Source organism: Anser anser (genome assembly GCF_964211835.1).
Source record: "Anser anser genome assembly, chromosome: 24".
In the NCBI taxonomy this organism is placed as follows: domain Eukaryota; kingdom Metazoa; phylum Chordata; class Aves; order Anseriformes; family Anatidae; genus Anser; species Anser anser.
The window spans coordinates 2,985,530-3,004,099 of record NC_139745.1 but is presented as its reverse complement, the minus strand read 5'-3'; the positions used below and the strand labels follow the sequence as shown (position 1 = coordinate 3,004,099).

Below are 18,570 nucleotides of genomic sequence, written 5' to 3'. Positions count from 1 at the left end.
TGGAAAGACTTCCAGAGCCAAACTTTCTGCTCGGGGACTCTCTGGACTAATTAGGTACAATTACAACTGCTTAAAGAGCGCTAATGCATTTGCCATGCACTGAGAATTGTCATCTGCTCATAAATACATCATGTTGGATCCAGTGTTTGTGGCAAGGGGATGACTAACTCCATCAGGCTGAAGTGAGAACTTCCCTGAAGACCTGGGCTGAGCAACCTGCAGAGAGCAAAGCTCTGCCACAGACGATTCTCCCCTCTTCTGCCCCCTTGCAAATGCAGAGGGGGAAGAACAGGATCTCTCTGAAGTCCCATCTCTCTTTCCAAGGGTGTCACTGACCTCGATCAGTTGGGTCTGGGTGCCTGTTAGTTTGTGCACATCGCAACACAGTTTAACAAAAAAAGCATGCAATATATTTCTATTCTGTGGAAAAAACACCTGGAGACCCAAATTTTGCAGGCTATTACCTTTGCAAAGTGTATGCACAGAAATCTGAGATTTCTCTGGGAAAAAAATAATTTTTTTTCCAGATGCGTGCTTGGATTTTTATTTTACTTAGACTTCAATCTCACGTTCACTTGCACAGTGGGGACAGTGACAGAAGAAAGCATCAGGAGGTATGTGCAGCAGCGCTCTGCACAAGAAGCTTTGAGAACCTTCCTTGGCAAATTCCCCCAAAGCAGAGCACATACATTTCTTTATTCTAAACAAGATAATTCGTAATTAGAAGTAAAGCCCAAACTGGGAAGGTCTGACAGATTTGAACTTTTCCCCTACTCCACTTCCACAGGAAAAGAGTTCCATTTACAGGAGATTTTCATATTTGTTCCAGCTAATATGACCTTGTGGATAAAGCAGACAAAAAAAAGGTGGTTGTAGTTTGTGTGTACATGCATGAGGAAAGTCTCTTTCTCCCCCAGGAGGAAAAAGGACAACAGAACTGGAATTGTTCCGGGGCTTGTATGAACTTCTGAAAATTGATTTTAGCATTGAGGAGTCTGTGCTTGCCGCGTTCATCGTCTCTGCCTGCCAATGTGCAGCATTTTTGTCTCAGTTGATAAGGGAATTTTTAATTATTGTAATTATCATTTGAAAATTGGGTTCCTGCCACAGACAATTGAAATTAGATTCTGTTACTTTTTATCTTTGTTAATGTCTTTTAATCTGAGGTTTCATTTCCTATCAGCAATAAAATGTGTATGCATGCATACGTGTGCTCAGTTTAAGTACACACACAGAGACCCATGATCTCATAAAATATGCAAGTATATTACACATGCTAGACAGATTTTGCAGCCAGAAAGGACTGTTAGGATCAGCTAGCTCAACCTATTCTGAAACAAGGGCCATGCCATTTCACCCTGTAATTTCTGCATCAAGTCACCCCTTCCAGTAACACACCCAGCCCTGGAGGAGATTGGCACAGAGGAGCATACCCTCACCTGACCAGCAGGCAGGATTTTCATGGGGGACTCCTAATTCAGGATTTGTAACCTGCAGCATGCAACTTGGAGGGTACACACGTGTGAAAGGGTGGAAAGGTTTGTGATCCCGTTATGGTCAGCCCATACTTTGGTCCTCTTCTGCCAGCACTGCTCACAAAGCTGCCCCCAGCTTTGAGACCGAGATGTTTTCACTAGGAATAGGACTGAGAGCTCAGGAACTCATTTGACGCATAGACCACTGCCATACGCCCAGGAGCAGGTGAGAGCCAAGCATCTCAGCTGCACAAAGTGACCTTGGTATGGAAGCAGGGACAGCAGTCTTGATGCTGCTGCTGCGTCCCTGCCTAAACCAGCCTCTTTCCTCATTGATTTTCAGCTAAAAATCCACCACTGCTGGCAGGATTCAGCCTCCAGGAGGTGGTGGGCTGCACCCAGACCTCCACTCCAGCCCTGCACATGCACCGCAGTCAGCTGGGCTGCTCGGGCACAGCTTCAGCTGGCAAACTCCTGTAGGATTTGCAGGCAAACCCTCCTGCGCTCGGAGCTGCAGAACGTGGCCAGGAGAAAAACAGCTTCAGCGACTGATTTTATTTTATCCCCCTCTTCCTTAAGGGTTTATTTTCCTCTCCCTCCGACCATGTTCCTCCGAGTCTTTCAGCCTGCCCAGCTCTGCACAGCTGTCCCCCAGAGCCCAGCACACCCCAGGACTCTTTCACCACTATTCCCACAGACAGACATCAAGATCCAGCAGCTGCTGTGTCCTACAGGGCGCAGTTTGTCCACACAGACCTTGCCAAAGGCTTTTGCCACCCCCAAAAGCTCTGAAGCGTGCTGTTCGGAGGCCTGACTCCTCTCGAATGTGCGTGGGCTTCCCCTCTCAGGGCAGGACAAGGAAGCCTTGGTCAGTCTGCACGCATGTCTCCATCTCAGGGGCACTGGGGGAACCTCTCCCATGGACAAGTGAGCCTCTTCTGTGTCTTGTTGCTGCTCCACAGGCACACTGGGCACATTTCCTTCCAGCCACAAGCCAGCACTCACCCCTCTGGCTGGTTCCACCACCCACATCCCCCAGCCAAGGTAAATCCTTCAGGGTTTCAGCCAGGCTTCAGATGCAGAAGCCGTGAGAACAATGCCAACACAGCTCAGATCATAGTCATCCTTTTTTCCCCCCCTCTTCTCTTTGGTGGATTTATGAATCTCTACCCAAATTTCTTCTTCCTTGGAGCTCCACAAAGGTCAGCTCTTTGAAATATGTGGAACAGGCAGAGCCTAAAGCCAAGAGTGGTGCAGAGCCCGAATCCCAGGTGGACCACCACAACCCCACAGCCAGCCTGTGAGATTAGATGCTGACCTGGTTATAAACTACATTAAAGGTAACCAAGACATTTTATTTCATTTTTATAGAAAAAGGAGACTTTTCTACTATTTCTCACCCTCTTTACCCATCTGTTGTTGCTTTTGTTTCAGGTAGGATGGAGTCTTGGTACAGAAAAGTCTTCCAAGAGGAGACTAAGCAGGTGTGAAAGCTATTAGCTAAGAAATGAGCTTTGGAGCAACAGTACTCGGGGGGGGCACATGTGCCCTGCTTTTTAAATCCAAGGAAGAAGACTGTAAAAAAGTTTCTTTTTTTTCTGAATGTAAGAGAAAAAGCTGAAGAGTTTTATTTATTATATGCTATATGATGAACTCCATTCAAAGCAACCCCGCACTCTTAGAAGTGGTGAAAAACTTTCCTGGTTTAATCTGCCTGCTCTGGAAAGGAAATAATCAGATCCTGCCTTTTGCATAGGCAGAGTTTTAATTACCTCTGAAACTCGCCTGGTCCCATATGAGCAGCTTTTCAAAAGCAATCTATTAACAAACAATAACCCCGCTGCTTGCTGCCTGGTACAAAGCAGATGCTATCGCTGCCTCTGCGCACGCCCGCTCCCTCCCACCGCAGCGCGGAGCTCAGGATCTCCGCTGCTCGCTCGGGGGGAGCGTGGGGAGGGGGCTGCCGGAGCCCCCCCTGGGTGGCCGAGGCCACCGCTGGCAGCAGGACGGGGCTGTCACATCACACGCACACCAGGGCTGTGAGCGCAGCTCCCAGCTTCAAATCCCGAATATGATTCTCGGCGGAAGAAACCGAAGTGACAGGGGAGGAGATGTCACTGGCAGCTCCGGGACCACCAGCCCCGATAGCAGGTTGCCTCCAGGACCAAGGTAACGAAGCTGCGAGCCTCTGTCCTCTATTGCTGAGGACGAAACTCACATCAGGTGTCCTAGACCCTCTGACCTCCTCTAGGAAGGGCCAGAAGGATTTTCTTTTATCTCTAGCAGGAAAGAAAAAGGGTATTGGCATTCTGGACTTGCAGCTAATTGGAGACCACAAGCAGCCGGATCTGCACATAGTGACTGAGGTGCCCCAAGCAGTGTGCAGCTCCCAGTAAAAGGAGAAGTTACAGTCTACAGGGCCCGGGCCCCAGCTTTGGCAAAGGAAAAAGGACATTTCACCTCACACCTTGGGTATGGAGAAGAAAATTAACAAAACCACCAAGAGCAGGCAGATGTCAGCTTGCAGCTCCACTGGATCCGAAGGCTGGTCCCAAGCCTCACGCACCATGTTTTTCCCCACCCAGATGCTCACTCTGCCCTCGCATGGTCTGTGCTCATCCCCACGAGATTTGTGGCTCCAGAAGCTGCGCCCAGGTGCAGTGGTGGCACCGTGAACCCCAGCAGAGGCCGAGGTCCCACGGGTCCCAGCACTGTGCAAACACGCAGTGAGAGAAAGCCTCTGAGCAGCTGCTGACATTTTCAGAGCACCAGTCACTTATCGCAGTGTTTCCCCATCTGCTGCTTCTCAGGACAGTCAAAAGCCTTATGCCAAATGCCTCCAGTCCCCGTGGCTATTCCAGTCATGTGCATAAAGCTGTCGTTGGTGTTGAACAAGGTTCCATGCTATATTTAAGAGAGATGTCCCGCAGGGTATTGCAACAAAATTGGAGCGCTACAACCCAAACCTTACTTTCTGCAGTCAGAGCTGGTTTCTTGGTTTGGCTCTAATACACCATCAGGCCAGCCACCCCCCGCCTTATTTCTTGCTAGCTCACACAGAGGGATGGGAAATCTCCCCAAAGACTAGGGTAAAAGGCACCAGGGACTCAAACCAGTGGGGCAGCTCTACTGGAGGCCCTAACCTTGGGCTAGCAGGTAGCAGTAAGGCCCCTTTGCACCCTGCCTGTAACATGGAAGGATTCAGGAACAGCTTTTATTAATTTTATTTTTGCAGAAGCATTTCAGTCATCAGTCTTTCACACCAAATACACACCTGCCTCAGACCTATTGCTGTCACATTCATCATTTAAATCTGCGTGTCTAAAGAACCTAAAATGAAGTTCCCTTGATGCACCATTAACCTTCTTATGTATCTGCTACTTTGAGGCAAGCTGCAGTGAACCCTTCACAGACCACTCTTCCTAAGCAAGAAACACCCAGGTTCCTCCAAGCAAACAAGGTCAAACGTAGCCAAGAACATTTATTCTCCAAAGCCAAATGACATAGCACCTCATGACACAGCATTACCCCATTTCCCATCCTTCTTACCAGGAAATGTAAGCCACAGAAGCAGCCTCAACACCTCCCTGCAGAGCCTGGATGCTCCCCTTCTCCATCACCAGCTGCCACTGCCTCCAGCCAACCTCATTATAGAGACCAGCAACCCTTTATTTAGTCTCGTTAAGAAAGACTAACAGGGCACAGATGGCGTGGGCTTGCTAATGGCACAGAGCTGGCTGCTCTCTGTCCTCCTGGCCCTGGGAAGGACACGCTGCAGTGCTCCACCGGGCTCCCAGGGGATGCAGCTCTGCAGCAGGAACACGAAAGGGGCTGGAGAAGCCAGGCCATCCTGGCTGCATGCCCTGGGCACCAAAGTGCTAAAAATTCTGGACAAGGCGCGGGGGTGTGAGCTTGTGGGGGTGTAATCCCTGGGCTGCCCCTTGCCTGGGGCCTGCTAGAGGGAGAACAAGAATTTGGGTCTATGGTTGCTTCATTGCCCTTCAGGAAGAAAAAAAAAAAAAGCAAGCCTTGTGAGGTTCTTTCTTTGTTCTTTTTAATGAAAAAAACATTTGCCACATGAGAGCAACTTTTAACACTTATCACCTCCAGAACCCAACACTTCTTTGGAAAAAGGAGCCAACAGCCAATAAAGACCTGCCTTTCAGCACCTTTACTGATGGCCCGCGCCGTTCTCATTGGTAATTAAATGCAGAAGGTCAGGGACCCTGCTCGATTCCAAACTGTTTCTTTGGTATTGCAGAACTGACAGGGCACGATGGAAAACAAAAGGGAAAGAACAGTTTAATCCAGCCACCGGCAGCAAATAAATCACCCTGGCCAGGCGCGGTGCCGGAGGCTGCTGCAGTGAGCGCGCTGTCGTCTCCCTGCGCAGATGCAGCGAGCTGGCTCTCCGCTTGCAGATGCTGTAGTGATGCTGGCGGTCCCCATCAATAGGGTCTTGTTAGGATCCTGGTGACAAGCAGCACGCAAAAAAGGGATGTGGTGGTTGTCTCAGCAGACTGGTAGTGTCGGTGGGGTGTCTGCCATGCTGATGAGGCCGAAGCTGGGTTTTCCATAGGAGCCGAGTTCCTCCTGTTTTTCATAAGCCCTTCCCTGCATAAAACCACCCTGTGGTTGCATGAAAAGAATCAGCAGCATTTGGAAGTGCCTGGAAAAACATCGTCTCCCCATTAGCTTTGCTGCTGCATCCTTTGCTCCTGTACCTGACGAGCCCGTCTTCTAACTGGTGCAAACTGGCCCCTCTCGGCTGGCAGCAGCGAAAGCCCTTGCTGCGTTTCCAGCAGCTCGGGAAGGACTCCCTGCTGCTCTCCGGCAGTTTTGTGGTCCTGAAGGAGCGGAGCCAGAACTGAGAAAAAGGAAAGGAAAGCAGTGGCCTGGCTAGGTGTTAATGAGAAAGTGATTTGTCTCTCCAGGATGCCCTTGTGCTTCCCGGGAAAGTCGCAGAGCAGAATTTCTGAATATTTAATACAGATTCTTAATTAAGGAAAGGGTATAAACCTGAGAGACACCATCCCCTACTGCAAGTTCAAGGCCAAAGCTTTAAATACAGGATAATCACTCATCTCAAGGCAGCAGGGGGTAGCCGATTAAAAGAGGTGGCCTTGTGGTTAGACCCATGTGGAGGGTTTCCAGACAACAGCCCCTTCTGCGCTTGCTAGCTATGTTGCACTCCAGAGTTTTCCAGATTTTAGGAGTTTTTTCTTCCCTATTTTGTCCTGAAAAGGCTAAAAATCTACAGTAAGGCTCAAAAAAACCAGAAGACTCTAACAAAGTAATTAAAAAAAAGCCCTGTCTGGTTTCACAGAAACGTCTCAGTTTGGTAATTTCCAAAGGTTTCATTTCCATTTCAATCTTTCTTTTCGTCCTGTAGCTGAACTTACATTTCAAAGGGAAAAGCAAATTTGAAGCAAAATATAATAGTTCCATTTCTGGGAGTCACGGTGACCTACTGATAATTTTAAAAACTTTTCTCCATTTTTCTCCAAATGTAAAATCTACTGAAATTGGTCCTTCACTTTGAAATATTCTGGCTTTGATGAATCAACATGTTATGATGAAAATTTTTTTGGCAAATGGCTTCTAGGTACACTCATTTCCGACGTTAATATACCATACCGCAGCAGGAGGCAATATGGGCTACAGGACTGGCTCAAATTTAACGGATGTCACTGCTGCTCCTTCTTTTGTTACCCATTTTCTGTGATACCTGTCACAAGCTTTGGCTCTATTCCCATGGACAGAAGCAATCGAGACCCTGCCTCTCAGTCACTGGCCATGCACACACACCAAACTGCATTTCTTTAAAACAGATATTTGGTCTCTTTAATTAACATCCGATTTGGCATCGCCATCCATACAGGAGCACATGTGATTTGCTGCTGCAGTTCAGCTGGCAGGTGGTAACTTCCTACGCAATGATATAATCATTACTGGTGACTGCATTAACTTTGTTTTCTCTCTTCTCTCTCTTCTTTTTTTTTTTTTTCCACGCATACTGTAAGCTCTTTGGGCCAAAGATTTAATATATGCAAAAGTTAGGCTGCAAGGGCCATGAGGTCTGACAGAAACCCAAGCGATGCCTCAAATAAATAACCTTTGCCTACGTACGTGGCCCACCTGAACGCTCTGCGGTGTCAACAGTGATGATAAAAAGATGCAAAATCAAGGTTTTGATCAATTTGCATAAGGAGCAGTGGGAAGCAAACGTGTTGTACTATTAAGGGAAACATTAGAAGCTGAACCGATTTGTGTGGTTGTTTTCTCCCAGCAGCAGGCACACCCAGGGGGATTCAAAACGTCCTTCAACTTCGGGAGTAAAAGGAAGAAGAAGGGAAAAAATAATAACAACATGATCAGTAGCTGCAAGAACATCATCAGGTGATTAGAAAAATCGGAGGGAGCCTAAACACACCTTTTTATTATAAGCAGCAGTGCCTAGTCGACCTTGCCTGATTCAAACAAGGCAGGATAGCAGAGATTGAAAGATATGCAGCCTCGTGCGCCAGCCCTCCCCGCCTGGAATTTAAATGACAGCATTAGTATTCAGGATCTTTGCATGTGTTTAAATATGGATTAAAAATGCATTAATTGGTCTCGTTTTAACAAGCTCTTCTCTTTGTATATCAAATATTTGAAAGATTCGGTATTATCACCTCTTGTCTGTGCTGGAATTGAAGAGGAGAAAAGAAATGTAATTGAGGACTTAAGGAGTGTCTCCTCCTGTTTGCTCAGCACAGGGCTATCTGATTGAAAGCTCGGGGGAAAATGACTTTGATAAGTATATGAACAACATCTAAAGGCAACACTACTTGGCAAATGAGTGCTGACATCCAAGCAGAGGCAATTTTGGCAAGGAAAGTGGCTTTCCAGTAAGTGCTGTATCAGAAGAACTGCTGGAGCTGTTTGTACCACATAACCTGTCCCTAGCAAGTGCCAGCATGAAGGGAAGATGCTCTGTTTGTTAGGGTATTTGCCCTGGATTTGCAAAACACAGTTCAGCTCTTTTCTTGGCCTCAGCTCCCTGTCTGACCTTGGGCAGGTCGCTCCGACCAGGAATGGATGACTTTGTGGACTGAGCCCCTCCAGCTCTTGGTGCCTTCTCCTTGCTCCCACTGGAAGCTGGGAGATGCTCAGACCTGCTGTCAGTGAGGCAAACCAAGGCTGTGACCCACACGGCAACGTCTGGTGAGAAACCAGGTGGAACTTGGCCTGCAGCGCTCGGTTGCAATACTCCAGAGAGCTCCAGCAGGCCTTGCAGACTCAGGGGGTTCCCACCTGAACGAAAAAATCACTTGGAGACCTTGACTGAGATACGAGCCTCACACAGATGACTCAGTTAAATGATGAGGATAAAATACCCAAGGGATGTGTCCCAATTACGGGAGATACACAGGGCAAGACTGGCAGCAAAGCCCTGATCGCCCCACAACCTTGGGGCTGTCCCCCCAAGACACCAGGGCCTGCTGAGGAGGGGAGCGCCTCCTGGCCAGCTGCACAGGCCTCAGGCCTGAGGGCAGACCTCGCCTTTCAGCTCACCCCCATGTGTCTGCCGTCTTACCGTCCAGGAGGATGTCTCACTGCCTATTCTCTTACTAATATTCATATAAATCATCCAAGAAAAATGGAGAGTTAATCCTAAGGAAGCCTGGACTGATGTGGATTTAAGAAATTACCAGGAACTTCATTAAATGTTCAAGTGCCTCTTGGGTCCTGAGCACTGATGAGTTTGAAAACCTTCAGTGATCTTTACTCACAGGCACACTCGCTACCATCTCCCTCTTGCCTTTTTATCCACAAGTGACAAACTAATAGCCATCGCCCTCATTACTGGTGTTGAACCTGGGCACTGGGGGATGTGGCTACGGAGCTCTGCTGAACCCATGGCTGCGGCCTTACTACAGACTTCAGTTGGTGATGTACGCCCAGTTCTTCACGGAGGGCGACCAAAATAGAGCCAAAAAAATACAAGTTCTGTGGTGTTTCGGTAGGGAATCTCACATTGAGAGACTGCGGCAACATGAGATTTTTTACAGAAGTTTAGCCAGTGTTTTAACTGCTTGCACAAGTCTGAGTTAAAAGCCTGAATTCAGAAATGGGCTGAGCCTCTAAACCCGAGTTTCAGCCACTGATAAATACAGCACCTCTCAGCATTGCCACAAATACTGTGCTGAAGCTTGCTCATTAAGAAATTCCTACGCATCAAGCTATATGCTGCTAGGATCTGCGCAAAAAAAAAAAAGAGGTCTAGCAATCAGCATAAAAACTTGCTGAAGTGGAATTTGCATGTTAATCGCCCTTACTTAGCCATATGAACACACTTCGTAGATAATCCACACTTCCTGGTAGGCAGAAAAGCACCTCTAAATGTGCAGGCTAAGAAATACTCCCATATTTCCTGTATGGCTGCAGCGATGCTGCGGGAGCAGGTGCGTGCATGGCCGGCTGTGCACCGCGCTCGGTCTCTGCTGGCTCCGACAGGTATTTAGAGTTGTTGGAGTTCTGCAGAAACGTGGTACTGCTTGGCTGGGGCTTGTACAGGTTTTGAGGTTGATAGCCCCTGCTATCATTTGCAGGATCTGAATGCCCGGTCCTTATTAAAATTAATGTGAACTCTGCTGTCCAGCTTCCCTCTGCAGCTTTGCAAACCTCAGCCCAGCTTTGGATTTGAGTCACTGAGGGTCGGTACCTTCGCAGAGTTTCATTTTCTGCTGCAGGCTGGAATATTTCCAGACTAACTTTATGTAAAATTCACTCCAAACCCCAGTGTGGGAATCCAGGCTTATAGAAAATGCTATGAACTTTTTGCTCGTTCCTAAGCTGGAGGCATTCTTTTCTTTCAAAAAACAAAAAAACAGCTGGAGCTTGCATTTTCTTCTCATATTATCTATTTACATACCCCATTTTTTCCTAACATCCAAGCCCCACAGAAAGCCCTGGTGAGGCTGGAGGGGTCCACGATACCCATCTTGCATGTGGGAACTGCAGCACAAACTCATTTATTTAAGCTTCTACAGGAAGAACAGAGACTTCAGGTTTGGCTTTGACAGTCAAAGGCTGGCTTCTGCTACCAGGAATTTGTCTTTCATGGTACAGCAAGAAAAGCAGGTTACATACAGTTTGCATCACCCCTGCTACAGCTTGGAGGTCCATGAGGACATCACCCATTTCCTGGCCCATGTTGTCACCTGTTTTGTGCCCAACTGAAATATTCAAATGCCTTCCAAAATGCTAAAAAAAAATCACTGATGTGGAAAGGCAATGAAAGCAACTGAACTTTTTTGTTGTTCTTTTTCCTTCCTTCCATTTTTTTTTTTTTTTAATGTGACAGATTAACAGTGGAAGTACAATGCATTTTGCAGTTTGGGTGTTAATCCTTAGTGTGCTGTGAAATGGAGAAGACACTCTGTGCCTCAGAAAACAAAGACGTATCGTGTAAGGGATATAAACACGGCAGGTCTCCCAGAGTAATGCGCACTCAGAACACCGCTTTCTTGCACAGAAGATGAAATCATAATAGCATACACTTATTTACTTTTAAAAACCATCAATAACAAGTGATGTATAGCTGAACTCTGGGCTCTTCTCCCATGCACTTAAAAATGAAATGAATCTTAAGAAGAAACAGAAACATATATAGATGTATATATAAGCAGTATGAGTAAGCTACAGTACAAAACAAACTGAATTATCTACGTTTCTTCAAACTACCTTCATGACTATTTGCCATTATTAGCAATTTGTATCCAGAGAGCTCAAACTAATCACAAAAAAGTGGGTCTATATCACCGTGGTGGTTTCACAGATGGGAAAACTAAGGCAGAAATAAGGGCTGATGCCAGCAGAGAATGGCCAAGAGGAGAGCAGTTCTCTGGCGTTGGGGGCACAATGCCTTCCTTGCTGCTCTGGGATGCTGAACCAAGGTGGTAAATGCATCAAAGCCTGCTCTGTCGGGCACCCCACCAAATTCGCGCTGGGCATCACCCTGGGACTGTGCAGGTTGCTGCGGTGATGTCTCCAGCGACGATGGGCTGGGTGCAGGACATGCATCCTGCAGAACAGACAGCGGGACGGCTGCACCTCTGCTGGCTCTGGAGTGCAGGTGCAACAGCTGCATGGCACCTCCAGTTCCCTTTGATTTCCAACCTCCGCCGCATCCTGGGAGATCTTGCTGGGGGCTTTTATTTTCCAGAGAGTCTTTCATAGTAAAAGGGTGTGCAAATGCGAATTCAAATCAGTCATCAGCTTCCCACTGAGTTCAAAACACCTCTTTCACCATTTTAAATGATTTTTAAATGGATGCAATGCACTCGATCTTCCAGCTGAAATAACTTCTGTATTATCCTCCAAGCCTGAATTCCTTTCCCCCCTTGCTCTCTGTTCACTTCAGATAATTCAATGGGAATTTATTTGAAAAGAGGTGGTGGGTCACAAATGAAGTAAAATGCTGACAGCAGGAGTTCCTACCCAGTCATTGCTTATGTGAAAGGCAGGGAGCCAGATTTAGGGAGCTGTGGGATAGTTATCATTAGTCTGGTTAAAAATATTCCATCTCAACTGAGGTTTTTTTATTTTTTTTTTCTTTTCCCATAAGAATCGATTTTCTTTTGATTAAATGAAATTTTTAGAGAATGTGTCTTTTCCCTTGTCTTGCTGGAAAAAGTCAAATACCTGAAAAACCAAACTCTAACTAGCCCTAGCCATGGGCCTGCCTAGAGGCGCTGCCGGGGAAGGGGCCTTCTGGGAAGTGTAGTTTGATTTAGGAAATCAAAGGTGCTGTGGGGAAGGGTGGAGGCACCCTGGAGCCAAGCTGCACCTCCCAGGCAGGATTTGTCAGTTAAACTGCTCTGGCTTGTGGCTGAGAAGAAAAGCAGCTTCTGAATTCAAACCCGTAAAAGCTCTGGTTTTGATGAAAAACATATGAGCTTAGTTGCCGGCTCTATTCCTGGTGAAATCTCCTGAACCTTACTCCTTACTCCAGAAAATGCAATGCCTGCATGAAATATTCATTGCTCCCCACGCCACCACGATGCACAGATGCCAGAGGATCTCACTAGTGCTTTAGGTAGGTGCAAGGTGTTACACGAGGCGGGTTTATGGGGAGATGACGCAAGGGATGCAGGGATCTATCAGTCCCTTGGGGATTGAGAGGAGGATGAGCTCTCTGACTCCCTAAATCCTTTTGGAAGCCTGCTGTTTTCTCTTGATCTGAGAACATCTTCCTTTCATCAAAGTCTGCATGAACAGACAATGCCCACTGCACGCTGCAGTAATGAAAATTATCACTGCTGTTATTACTGATGGGAGCACAGCACTTCTCTGCATGAAACGCAAGCTGTCAGGGGTTTCTGTGCCCTACTGTAGGGTTACCTGCACCCTTAAGTGCCTTGGGATGAACTGAGCTGCATTTGAAACTCTGCGGTTCAAATCAGAGGCAGCAAGACTTGGGTATCTGCCATCTGCATTAGCTGTGCTAACCCTCTCTCTCTATTACAAATGTTTTTTCTCCTCTAAATCTTGACATCCCTTCCAGCCCCACAATTGCTTGTTCACGTGCTGGTTGCTCTATTAATGGCTTGTCGTTGTCAGCAGCTTCAAAGAGATCCCTCATTTTAATTGCCCTGGGGGAACAGCATCGCCTCATGCTGCTGCCGCAGCTCAGGGCTCCTAAAAGTGACCTATGCAGCTTTGTAAATGCATTAATTAACAGAGCTTGTCGGCTGGACTCTTTCCAGTCCCACCTCGCACCACGCAGCACCTCTCCCAAGCCTTGCCAAAGCCCTTTGGGATCTGCCCTTCTTCAGTTGACCAAAAAGTCTGCCTGGATCCTGACCCCCACTCAAGCCAGGCCAACAAACCTCAGTGCTGCCTTCCCAGAGCCATTTGCCAAATTTTATTTCCCCCATATGAAACCTTCTCCTGAAGGTGGGCTTGAAAGCCCTGCATGAGGGGACATCACTGATGGCCGTTGAGGAGCAACATCAGAGGAACACCCCTGTCTCCTTTCAGCTGAGGGTGTCACTGGAGGCTTCTTCCAGACCCTTCATGAGGCTCACCCCAAGCACGGTGAAAAAGAATGAAGAGGGGTTAAACTTCGCAGAGCAGAGGTGCTTTTTTTCCCTTTTTTTTTTTTTTTTTGAAAAAGAAGTTCTGTGGCTCCCTCTCTAGATGGAAGAGGGAAAAAAAATAAAGTTGCTTTCTTGTGGTCTGTTTAAGAGCTTGCTTACAAGGGGAAATTAATCCAAAATTAACTAGTGGTGTGAATTGCAAGTGGATTAGTTAAATTACATTAAATCCAGGTCTGGATACTTTCATTTAAAATTAAAGTGGCCTTAATTCAATTTGGCTCAAGTCACTTCAAAAGTGAATTAAGTAAAACTTAATTACAGAACCTTTAATTCCAAATGAGTGTGTCTACATAGGTTGTTTAATATGCTTTCATTTACCCATTTTAAGAATTAGTCTTGATGAGCTTTTCAAAACCTCTCCTAACTAGGCAGACCCTCATTTGTTTACTAGAAAGGCTCCAATTCCCTCAAAAACTCAAAAACAGAGAGGAGAGGAGAAGAGAGGAGAGGAGAGGAGAGGAGAGGAGAGGAGAGGAGAGGAGAGGAGAGGAGAGGAGAGGAGAGGAGAGGAGAGGAGAGGAGAGGAGAGGAGAGGAGAGGAGAGGAGAGGAGAGGAGAGGAGAGGAGAGGAGAGGAGAGGAGAGGAGGAGAGAGGAGGAGAGAGAGGAGGAGAGAGGAGAAGAGAGGAGAAGAGAGGAGAAGAGAGGAGAAGAGAGGAGAAGAGAGGAGAAGAGAGGAGAAGAGAAGAGAAGAGAAGAGAAGAGAAGAGAAGAGAAGAGAAGAGAAGAGAAGAGAAGAGAAGAGAAGAGAAGAGAAGAGAGGAGAAGAGAGGAGAGGAGAGGAGAGGAGAGGAGAGGAGAGGAGAAGAGAAGAGAAGAGAAGAGAAGAGAAGAGAAGAGAAGAGAAGAGAAGAGAAGAGAAGAGAAGAGAAGAGAAGAGAAGAGAAGAGAAGAGAAGAGAAGAGAAGAGAAGAGAAGAGAAGAGAAGAGAAATGATGTGTCTGTGTGTCCTCCAACCTGGAAGCAAAATGTTTCTGGTCTAGAAGCCACCACCAAGCCAACGCTAATGAGCCACGATGCCATGGGTGATGTATCTGGCATCAAGATGCTGTGGAGATGCAGCAATGAATCACTAATGCCAAAAACTCCCTGAAATGAGGTGAGAGACGCAGTGCTGAACTTCCTGATTTTCATGCACAGAAAATTGGTGTTAACACTGAAGTCGTCCCCACGGAGTGCTTGGAATTTTACAGAACTGGATTTTGGCCCCAAAATTACAGCATGGAAATGTTTTTTCTGGCTAACCACACTACCTGCCAGTGCTGTGGGCTGTGCTGTGTTAGCTCACTCCCAGGCTCCTTGCGCTTGTATGCGTGATGGAGAAAAGCAGCTGTTCCTCACTGAGCAGCACAATTCAACCTCCATCACACGACTGCCCTACCCATGGCTCCTCATTCCAGTACCTGGATCCAGGCTGGATACGAGCCCAAAGAAAGGGCAGATGCATCCTCAGCAGCACATCCTGCTGCAGCACATCCTGCCACACCTCATCCTGGATCCAGGATGGGAGAGCTGCTCCCTTTGCCGCTTCATCTGTTGTTTCAACAAGATTAATTTCAGCATTTCTGAAGTGTGTTCAAAGCTGCTGAGTTTCTGCACATTTTCTAAAACCGATTGGCAATTTCTTCCAGCTCCTAGCTGCAACGCGTGGGGGGCTGCTGCCTCTTGTGCTGCTGTTCATCTTTTCTTCTCTGTGCTTGGAGCCTGGAAATGCTTCTTGCTGTTTTCAGGCTGGCTTCCTAAGGAAGTTTAGTCATGTGGGATCACCCTTTTTTTTGGGTGTCTCCTTGTCTTTTCAGCCTTCTGGCCATGTTCAGAGAAATATGTCAGAACTACAGGATGTAGGGAACGTGGTGGGAGGAAATGAAGTGCAGGAGGTATTTAATGCACACTGTTGCTCTAGTCCTATCTGTAACCAGGTGTTGGAGAGCAGGATGTTCCTAAAGGTGAGGGCTGTTTAAAATAAAGGAGGTAAAGCTCATAATTTCCGAAGTCAGTGCATCCCCTCCTGACATGTAAAATAAGGGTAAGAGGGGCTGCCCTACCACAGAGCTGCCCTGAGGAGAAATGCATTAAAACCACACCGGCGGAGATGCAGGAGTGATAGGCAGAGTTTATTATATCTCAGAATTGTGTTAGATATTAATCATTTTGCGTCCTTAAAAGGTGTCTGAGGAACTTAATTTGTCGTGGAAATGTCAGATAAGAGAGATGCTGCATCTCCAGCTGAGAATAAACAGTGAATACTGTGGAATGTTACTCTAAGATGACCTTTTACTTTATATTAAAGCAAACAGGTAAAAATCAAAGTCAAATCCCCAGCAGAGATCACAGTGTGTGCATGTGTGTGCGCACGTGGCAGTGTGTCTGCCTTCTAACGGGCTGCAGGGACTGAGAACAAACCCGGCATGGGGCTCAGCTGACATGGCCGGGTCCTGTTGTCATCCCTCCTCTGGGTCTCTGAGAAATCTGGGCTGCCTACTGCATACCAGAATACATTCATTTATATTACTGCATATATGGTGATTTATATAAATAGATGCATATTATGGTATGCACAATATTGATATTTACATGATATATGGATATTATTTCATGCATGATATAAAATAGTTTCTATCTTTTTGTGCATGCAATATCTCTATTTGCACTGTTAAATACGCTGTATTTTGTGATTCTTTCCTCAAAGTTCTCCTTATGGCTACTCCAAAACGCCCCCCTTTTTATTTTTCAACTTTTGAGAGAAATTTGATGTTGTGTTCAAATATCTGAATGTATGTACACGTGAGTATTCCATAAGGAAAACAATTCATTTGCACTGGGCATTGCAGGTGCCGCTGCAGGTGGCTGTTCTCCTTTCCATGCTGGTGGTCGTGGTGGTCCAAGACATGTCACCATCCCGTGGGGACCAGAAGAGCACCAGAGGAGCCCTGGGGGGTGGGTTCCCGAGCACCAGCTCTGCAGGCCACACAAGCCAATGCTCACTCTTCTGAGTAATAATATTTGTGCTCCTAGCAAAAAAATAGCTGGGATTTCTGTTGAAATAGTAACATTTTCTGCTAGAGGTGGTTGGTCATTAAAAACCCAGTTCTGTTGAAAACATGAATTTTCCTTCAAAATGTAGTTTTGACTGATCTTTTGTCCTATTAAGGGTGAAGTCCATTTTTGAGACCAAAGGCAGCACAATTGCTCTACCTAATTATATCCCATTTAAGCCTGAACTGCTCTAGAAAGGGGTAGATTTCACCAGAAGGATTTTTCTTTGCTTGAATGCCTGTAGGAATGTTATTACATCCACTCCCAAATTATATTTTTCATACTTGCATTACTGCCTTTTTTAAGAATCAAAAGCTTTTCAATTTCTTAAACGGTTTCACAGTCTGAGATTGAGCTAGATACCTAGAAGGATAGAGCTGACAGAGAATTAGCAGGGCTGAAAAAAAAATTCCTGGCACAACTCACTGTTGCAACTTTGAATGAATACAGTGACAAGTGCTTCTTAGAATAGCATCTCTAAGTTGCTATTTGTGCTTTCTGTAAGGAAATGGCTTCTCAAAACCATATAGACTTTGGACTCAGTTCACGATTCAAAGTGGAAGTCAATGAAAGCACTTAGCAAACTCCTCTAGAGCAGTCCCTATCTACTTTTATTCCCTACTATTTTATTTTACTTTTTTTTCTAATTTTATTTTCACTAACACCTCCCTGCCCTGAGTTTGACTGACGTTTCTAATCCTTTTGAGAGATTGCAAATGCTCTGATTGTTATCAAACCGTGTTCCCCTGCGTGACTCAAAGAAGAATTTGACTATTCTGTGTCCTATCAGCTTCCCTTGATGCATTTTGCCCTTCTAACCCTTTGAAGGGTCTCCTTTTAAAGCTGGCCCCTGGGGACATTTTAACAACCACCATCATGAAGGAGAGGTTCTCTACCTATTACTTATACACCCACCTGTAGGCTCATTCACCTCACAGTTGAATTAAATGTCCTTCCTAGCTGACCCCTCTGGGGGCTGTAAGCCCCTTGTTGAAAGGCTGGTTTTGCCCTGCTAGGGAAGTAGAAGCAAGAAGCTGTGGATGCAGACAAATATGGGTTCAAAGAGCTACTGGGCGAACTCATGGAACTGAAAACGTGATCGAGGTTTATGAAAAACAATGACCTTACACCTGGCTTGTGAAATCCCTGTGGGATGAGTTACTAGACACACGGATAATATTCTGGGGAGGCACCACGTCATACAGACCCTGTTTTGATGCTCTCTTTAGGCCCCTGCTGCTGACTCTGGGGAGACCTGGGCTGATCTTTAGTCTGACCTGATACAGAAGATTTTAAGCTCTCGCCATTGCCGTCCAGCCCAGCATTCAGTGCCAGCTTGTGTTGTCCCCAGCACGGGGAGGATTTCACTGCTGAAGACATCTGTTTCATTCTGTGCATGGAAAAACATAGCACTTTCCTACTGCTTGTGAGTCTCTTGGTAACGCTTACCAAATGCTAGCAATTTGGCCTGCTACCATGCTGCTGTGATGGGTACTGTAACAACGGAACGTACTGTGGCTGTATATTAAGGTTAGGGTGTTGAGTAGACTATTTACAATCCCATTACTCGTAATGCTACGGTATTTTGTTGTATAGCCATATATTGACCATGCTTTTGCTGAAATTACAATGTCATGAAGGTAGTGATCAAAAGTTTGCTCAGACTAACGGATGCCTAAACAATACTAAGTTTTGGTTCATGAATTACAGCTTCCTTGGAGGACTGGAATTGCCTCATCAAATTCCTTCCACAAAATCCTTTAGTGATGGTGAAGCACAGGGAGGAACTGTGTTACAAACTATATGGTATTTTCTCTGCCCTATGTCCTGAAACGGCCTGAAACTAAGAAATTTACAGGCAAAAGAAATAAGGTCATAAATCACTTTGTGTTGTCCTGTTCACTGCGGAGTCAG

General features: G+C 46.3%; 1 protein-coding gene across 2 annotated transcripts in view; it reads right to left on the bottom strand.

The window, feature by feature from the left end:
- LOC310885991 (uncharacterized protein) overlaps positions 1–18,570 on the bottom strand; it is a 239,033-nt gene that overhangs the window by 10,518 nt on the left and 209,945 nt on the right. Inside the window, exons 4-5 of one of the 2 annotated variants that reach the window (XM_083809973.1) lie at positions 6,200–6,342; positions 5,025–6,104 (exon numbers count right to left, since the gene is read on the bottom strand). In XM_083809973.1, coding sequence (XP_083666099.1) covers positions 5,924–6,104; positions 6,200–6,342 — 324 coding nt within the window. In that variant the 3' untranslated portion in view covers positions 5,025–5,923. Of the gene's footprint in view, positions 1–5,024; positions 8,013–18,570 lie in introns of both variants that reach the window. The other variant, XR_014575067.1, reaches the window with a different exon arrangement.